Source organism: Malurus melanocephalus, unplaced genomic scaffold (assembly GCF_030028575.1).
Source record: "Malurus melanocephalus ecotype Western Australia unplaced genomic scaffold, MMel_1.1 scaffold_465, whole genome shotgun sequence".
Classification (NCBI taxonomy): Eukaryota; Metazoa; Chordata; class Aves; order Passeriformes; family Maluridae; genus Malurus; species Malurus melanocephalus.
The window spans coordinates 456,808-464,512 of record NW_026623697.1 but is presented as its reverse complement, the minus strand read 5'-3'; the positions used below and the strand labels follow the sequence as shown (position 1 = coordinate 464,512).

General features: G+C 51.9%; 1 protein-coding gene across 1 annotated transcript in view; it reads right to left on the bottom strand.

Annotated features, from left to right (window-relative positions):
- Window positions 1-268: 268 nt before the first annotated feature.
- Window positions 269-7,705, bottom strand: part of PPL (periplakin) — a 28,252-nt gene continuing 20,815 nt past the window's right edge. Inside the window, exons 18-22 of the mRNA XM_057380668.1 lie at window positions 7,299-7,449; window positions 6,942-7,025; window positions 6,266-6,382; window positions 4,890-4,982; window positions 269-3,849 (exon numbers count right to left, since the gene is read on the bottom strand). Of these exons, the coding sequence (XP_057236651.1) occupies window positions 1,165-3,849; window positions 4,890-4,982; window positions 6,266-6,382; window positions 6,942-7,025; window positions 7,299-7,449 (3,130 nt within the window). The 3' untranslated portion in view covers window positions 269-1,164. The remainder of the gene's footprint in view (window positions 3,850-4,889; window positions 4,983-6,265; window positions 6,383-6,941; window positions 7,026-7,298; window positions 7,450-7,705) is intronic.

The window sequence follows — 7,705 nt, the reverse complement described above, 5'->3', positions numbered from 1 at the left end:
CCTGGGGTTGGGGTATGGGCTGAAATTTGGGTAAAGGGAAAAAATGGGCTCTGGTACCATTCCAGTGCAATGCATGGTTCTCCTGCAGCTGCAGTCCCATTCTTTAGTGCACTTCACTCCCATCTAATGCTGATAATAAATCCCAGCTCCRTTGTTTCTCAATTCCCTGGAAAAGAGCCAGCAACTAAAATGAATAATCTCAGTGTTTTAATTCTGACTCCAAAACAGCAACTTCTTGTGTAGCCAAAGGTCAAGGGGCTGCTGTAATTAATGAAGACTGACCACCTTCTGATTGGAACCACTGCATTTTTATTTTGTACTATAAATAGAATTCCCCTCTATTCCCCATTCCCTTACACAAGTAAATGAAACATGTAGCTGCACGGAACTTCATCTGGGAAAACACCAGCACAAACAGCTTTTAACCACGTGGGAAGGTGCTGTGTGTGGGAGGCCCTCTGTGCTGGGTTCCCTTGYATGCTGTGCACAGCCCCTTGTGTCAGGCAGTTCTGCCATCTCTTCCTGACCTCTTCCTTGACCTCCTGGTCAAGGTGGTGTGTGAATGCTCCTCCTGGATCTATGGCTGGTGCCATCCAAGTACATCCTGACTCTTCCCCAGCAGCACAGGCACGGAGGTGCAAAAATGGTGGTGGTGGGTGTTGACGTGGTGATCCTGGAYTGAAACCTTGGTTTCCACAGAGCTGGCTTTCTCAGAGGACGAGCCCATCATTGAGTCAGTTGTCCCCAGTGGGATTGTCTGGCTTGTCAACATTCAACTGATGTGCCCAGCTCCTGTTGGTCACCTYGCAGTCACCTGGACCTTCAGTCTCTCCTGACACGGTTTTGAACACAGCTACGCGAGCAGAAGTTGAGGAAACTGCATTTTCTACCTGGTCTTTGAACTTGAGGCACTTCATTGTCCTAAGGCTTTTTCTTGTTTTCTGGCAGGCAGGGAGGAAGAGGGGGAGAAGGTTTGGCTGTAGTTCTGGCAGATGTTTTCCACTACCRGTGGTGTTTTCTGCAGTGGGTGACAGCAAGCGGTGCAGCACGGCCGGGACAGAGGYTGTAGCGGTTTGGGAGACGCGAAGGATGGCGAGGCTTTGCAGTGATCTGGGTGTCTACAAGGTGCTGCAGCTCCAGCTGGCTGCTCTTTCMGTGAAGTTTCTACAGTGGAGCGAGCGCTGTGTAATTGCTTCCGGACACCAGGACCGCCAGCTCCTGGATGGACATCTCCTTGTTGAGGTAACTGTCGTACTGGGCCATGGTGAGCCTCCCGCTCTTCAGCGCATCCTCGATGGAGAACTCCCTGCCAGACTTCCTGTCCAGGATCACAGACGATTCCCCATTGGGACCCTTTATTGAGATCTCCTCCCAGTCACATTCCTGGCTTTTCAGTTTGACAAACAGGCTCCATTCAATGAGGCCGAACACATGAGCTTCCTCTGGAGACATCTCTTTCCCCGTGTCGGGGTCAATGACCACGATGGAGCGCCTCAGGTGGTTCTCTCTTTGCTCCCTCTTGATAGCYACTGTCTTCAGGCGATTCTGCAGTTGCTCAATCTCTGCATCTTTTTCTCTGGATAACTGCTTCAGATCCTCTAACTCTCTTTCCAAAGCTTGGAACCTGGAGTCCAGGTTTATTCCACTGTCCACGTGGGTCATGTTTCTCAGATCCTGAGCTTCCGTTGCGGTGAGTTCAATCTCTGACTGCAGCCTCCTTGTTTCCATCAGCAGGTTCTGCTTCTCAAGGTGTAGTTTGTGGTTTTCCTCCCTTAACAAGTCAAGCTCCTTCGAYGACTTGGAATTGTTGAACTCCACCTCAGACAGCCTGGTCTCCAGGCGGTTGATATCTGCATCCAGCTCCCTCTTGCGCCTACTTTCTTCCTCCAGGTTGCTCTTCAGCTTTTGAATTTCGTACTCCGTGTCTCCTTTGTCCACTTGGACRCTCTCTGAAAACACCACTTTCTCCTTGACCTCCATCTTCTCCAAAGAAAGGAGCTTCTTTCTCAGAGCTTCTAGCTCGGTTTGCAGGACTTGCCTGCGGTGCTTCTCTTCTTCTAACTCCAGCTTGAGGAGGGAGTGCTCCTTCTCCTGCTGGGGATCTTGCTGAAGGATCACTTTCTGTTTCACAGTCACTCGTTCTGTCGTTTCTCGTTCCTGTTCTTCCAGCTCTCTCAGCCGGATCCTGAGCCTCTGCACCTCCAGCTCAGCCTCCCTGCGGGCCTGCCTCTCCTTCTCCAGCTCCTCGAGCTGCCGCTCCAGCTCKGAGCGTCTCCTCTGCAGCTTGCGCAGCTCCTCGCGGAGCCCGTCGATCTGCTTCAGCTCGCTCTCAATGCTCTGCGAGAAGGAGTTCACCTCAGCTTTCAAGGCAGGATCCTGCTCATACTTCACTACTTCCTGTTGGACCACCTTTTCCTTCACCTGGGAAAGTTCTTCCTCTTTCTGTCTTACTTTTTCTTCTTGGAGAAGGCGCTCCCTCTCCAGGTCAATGTGCTTCATTTGTTCGTCTGCCAGCTGCACTCGCAGCGATTCCACCTCCTCTCGAGTCTTGGGGTCTTCCCGGAACTGCAGGATTTCTTGCACAACCTCCTTCATTTGTACTTGAGGTTTGGTTTCTTTCAAAGCCTGGATCTCTTGTTTGAGCTGGTAGATCTCCAGGTCAGCTCTTTCGATGGCTCCAGTCCTCTCTATGATTTCCTCCCGGAGTCGCTGCAGCTCCTTTTCGGTTTCTGGATCATTCTTGTACTTAATGACCTCCTTAATGACTTCTTTGACTTCGACCAGGGGCCCTCTGTTCTTCAGAGCAGCCAGCTCGTTCTGGCAGCTCTTCAGCTGCTCATCCCCACCGCGGTACCTCCTCTCCTGCTCCACCAGCTCCAGGCGGAGGTTGGCAACTTCATTCTCGGCCTTGGGGTCTGGGCGCACGATCTCACGCACTTTCTCCTGAACCACCACCTTGGAGTTCTCCTCCTCCAGCAGCTGGATCTTCCTRAGCAGCTCAGCCTTCTCCCGCTCGTTGGAGCGGCCCTTGGACTTCTCATCCTCGTACTGGCGCCGCAGCTCGTTCACCTCCCTCTCGATGACCAAGTCTTTCTCCACCTTCAGCACCTCCTTGACGGTGATCTTGCCCTCGGCGATGGCCCGTTCCTTCTCCAGGCGCTTGAGCTTGTCCTGGAGGAAGCTGAGCTCTTCCTCRTGCTTCTGCCGAAGGGCGCTCTCCCTCTCCTTGGTCTCCTGCAACATCCGGAATTCCATCTCCAGCTGGGGGTCATTCTGCAGCTTCAGCACCTCCTTCTCAGTGACCTTCTCCTGCTCTTTGTTCTTCTCGCTGGACAGCACAGCAATCTGCTGCCGTAAGAGGATCACTTCGCTCTCCCTGGTCCCTTCCTGCCTCCTGAGCTCGTCCAGCTCCTCCTTGAGCCTCAGGATTTCATCGGCTTGAGCCTTGTCTTGTTCAATCCTCAGCACCTCCTTCACTATGTACTCCTGCCCTCCTTCCCTCTTCTCGTGCTCCAGGACACGCAGACGGATTTTCAGAGCCTCCAGCTCGTCCTGGAGCACCTGGTTCTTGCGCTGCTCCTCGGCCAGGTTTTGCTGCAGTCTGTGGAAGCTCTCCTCCAGCTGGGGGTCAGGCACCTTCTTCACCAGCTCTTTCTTCACCACAGTTTCTTGGGGTTTCTGGTTTTGCAGGTGGACAATGTTGTTCTGGATGGCTTTGATCTCCGCTTCCAGCTGTTGCCGGCGCTGAGTCTCATCCTCAAGCTCTTTCTTCAGCTTCCAGACCTCCTCTACAGGCCTGACGGATTTTTTGCTCTGGGCAAATTCTTGTGTCACCTGCATCTCTGGCTGCTGTTGTTGGGAAAAGGATCAAAGAGATTTAGCCACAAAAATCCAGTTAATCACACTTCTAGTACTTACCATCATAGAGTAACAGAATCATTCAGGTTGGAAAAGACCTCCAAGATCATCAAATCCAGCGTGTGACTGATCCACACCCTGTCACCCACGCCAGAGCACTGAGTGCCACATCCAGTCCTTCCTTGGACACCTCCAGGGATGGTGGAACACCTCCAACTTCTCCCTGGGCAGCCCCTGCCAAGGCCTGACCACCCTTTCCATGGGGAAATTCCTCCTGATGTCCCCCCTACCCCTCTCCTGGCCCAGCCTGAGGCCGTTCCCTCTCCTCCTGTCCCTGTTCCCTGGAGCAGAGCCCGACCCCCCCGGCTGCCCCCTCCTGTCAGGGAGTTGTTCAGAGCCACAGGGTCCCCCAGAGCCTCCTTTGCTCCAGGCTGAGCCCCTTTCCCAGCTCCCTCAGCCACTCCTGGGGCTCCAGCCCCTTCCCCAGCTCTACTCCCTGCCCTGAAAATGCTCCAGACCCTCGGTGAGGGACTAGAACTGAACACAGCACTGGAGATGACCTGAGCAGTGCCAGGTACAGGGGGACAATCCCTGCCCTGGTCCTGCTGGCCACACCATTCCTGAGCCAGRCCAGGATATCRGTGCCTCCAACAAAACAAYGGGAGGGARCTGAGCAACAGCAGACTCTGAGCTGGGGGTATTTACAAACAGACTTCTCTGTGGGTTCCCAGCCTGAGAAACCATTTCTGCAATGCCTGCTGCTGTCAGATCAAAGCTTCSAGCCACAGGGGACACTAATTCTGCCACAGAATGGCAAAAGGAGTGTCAAAAATGATGTGGAGCTTGCTAGGATGAGTGGGACATGGGACTTAGGGGTGGTCTGTCTGATTCCAGTGCCTGCTGACGGATGATTTAGGGGRACAAAACACCAGCTAGATTTGTTCCCAGCTCGGCTCATCCTGGCAGAGCCCCCTGTGTGTGTCATTCAGGAGTTTCCATGGATCCAGCACGGGTGTCCTGTGATCACTCACCTGCCGCAGGAGGCTCTGGGCAAACTCCAGGTTCTGCAGCCTCTGCTTGTTCACAGCGTTCACCTCCGTGTATTTGGCTGCCAGAGCAGCTTCCTGCAGGACACAAACAACAGCCCTGAAGAGGTAACTCTGCTGCTCCTCTAAAACCTGCAGTGGTCAACTGCCAGTGATGCCTGATGATTTTTGCCTTTTCTTTTATATACYCTTTTKTATATTTTACWTAYCCTTTTATATATTTTACATAYYCTTTTATATATTTTACATAYYCTTTTATATRTTTTACATACCCTTTTAAATATTTTACATACCMTTTTATATATTTTACATACCCTTTTAGATATTTTATATACCCTTTTATATATATTACATACCCTTCTAGTTATTTTAAATACCCTTTTATGTATTTTATATACTCTTTTAGATATTTTCTGTATCCTTTATGTATTCCTTGTACCCTTTGCCTGCACACCTGTAATTTTTGTAGCCAACTATTCCAGCTCAGTTTTGGGGTTCTGCTGGGCAAAAAGATGGAACATCCCCAGTAGGAGGCCAGTGAGCCCYGGGCTGTCTCAAAACTTGAGGTTTCAACCAAGGTTGAGAAACATATTCTGTGTAAAACATCCTGTGTAAACTGGGCTCCAGCCTCATCTGCAAGGGGATTCTTTAGAATAGGGGCACATTACCTCATYTATTAAGTTTCTTATTGGGGAATTCTAGATAAATATGCTGATTTGTGAGGTCTATAAAAATTGTGTACATGTTATATGGGGTGTGCATCTCAGCGAGTTCTGCCTTTGAAGAGTTGTGCACCTGGGATCCCATTAAATACCGAGGTAAAACCCTTTTATCCCCTTAACTGTGTCTGCCTCAGAATTCTAAGACCAAGGGGCAACGCCAAGTTTTGGGGCAGGGAGAGGGGTTCTCATGCACAGACACACTCCTGGTCATACTGAGATTTTCCTACTCAAGGTAAGCAAAAAGAGGAGCATGAAGAACAAGGTGGACACTTCCTGCCTGCCAGACAGAATGAGTTTGAGACAGGAGCAAACAGATCCTGCAGAAATCAGTAGCTTGTGGCTTCATTTCACTGTAAATATTTTATCTTTGGTGGTGAAATCTCTCCAGAAGTCCAGAGAATGGAAAAACTTCCAGGTTTTTGACTCYTCTCCTCCTTTCCCCCTTCCAAAAAGTGTTAAATCCAGCATTTCCCCTCCCTCAATCTGGCCAGCTCAGTCCAAAAAAATGATGAAAAATCCCTTCCTCCCGATTGTCTGCCCTTCCCTGCAGTCCCCCTGGGATCAAGGTTCCCACAGTGAATGCAGGTGTTTGCAAACCCCCCGTGAGTTTTTGCTCTACCCTGGCTGCCCGTGGCTCACCTCCTCCTTCACTTTGGCAGCCGGGGACTGCAGCCTGGGCTTCTTGCTGGTGTAGCCATTGCGGCCGCTCTCCAGGTCCAGGATGGACCGCAGCTTCTCCGCTTCCAGCTCGTAGTCCTGGGGGGAACATGCCCAAGAGAAACGTGATATTACTGCATCCCCTTCATGCACGGGCTCCTCCTAAGCTGCCCTGGCTTTTACAACTGCATCCCTTGACCTGTTTCTTGGGGAGGCCACAAAACCCCACCCTCTGCTCTGGAGCTGGGCTGGGAGAGCTGAGTGAGAGAAGAGAAGGCTCCAGGGAGATCTCAGAGCCCCTTCCAGGGCCTAAAGGGGCTCCAGGAGAGCTGGAGAGGGACTGGGGATAAAGGATGGAGGGACAGGACACAGGGAATGGCTTCCCACTGCCAGAGGGCAGGGATGGATGGGATATTGGGAAGGAATTGTTCCCTGGGAGGGTGGGGAGGCCCTGGCACAGGGTGCCCAGAGAAGCTGTGGCTGCCCCTGGATCCCTGGCAGTGCCCAAGGCCAGGCTGGACATTGGGGCTTGGAGCAGCCTGGGACAGTGGAAGGTGTCCCTGCCATGGCAGGGGTGGCACTGGGTGGGCTTTGAGGTCCCTTCCCAGCCAACCACCCCATTTCTGGGTTGTCTCACGGGCAGAATTTCTGTCCTTACCTTGACTGCCTGCTGGTACTGCTGGGCTGTGGCAGAGACCTTCTGCACCTCCTGCTCCTTGCTTGCAATGTCACTGAGCAGTGCCTGGTGCACAGAAACACAGGTCAGAGGGAACACAGCACCCAAATGCATCCTTCAGCTATTTTGGGAGGTTACCATCACAATCACAACCCTGAGAACTCCAACACCCTCCAGCTGCCCTGCTTTGTGTAAACAAGAAGACAGCAGGACCATAGAGCACAAGAATAAATCTAATAAATATTTCTATTTTTCTGTTTGATATTCAGGAGATATCTAAGTTCTGTTTCTTTTAGCTTCCTCTCCTGCCCCATGGAGCCCAGGTGCTCTGGGAATTACCGCTTGGTTCTTGAGCTTCATCTCCACTTGCTGGATGTTGTCAGTCTCCTGGGGCTCGTAGTTGGGGATGCTGCACAGGAACTGGTTCACCTTGTCGTAGTTGCTGCGGTAGTTGGTGTAGGCGCTTTTTGCTTTCTGCAGGGTCTGTGTCCTGTGRGGGAACCAGCTCAGCTTCAGCCCTGTCACATCTCACCYCAGCCCTTCCCCGCTTCCCCCRCTCCTTAAAAMGTGGATTTGAGCCAGAGCYGTTCTCTTGGCATCTCTGTGGTGAGAGAACKTAATCCTAAACTTTGCCCAGCTCCACCCATGCCAGCAAATTCTCCCTCCTCAGACCCCCTGGAAACACTTCTGCAACTCCTCCTTCCCAGGTTTTCCGCCTGGTTCCACTTTCAGTGTGGTTCCAGCTC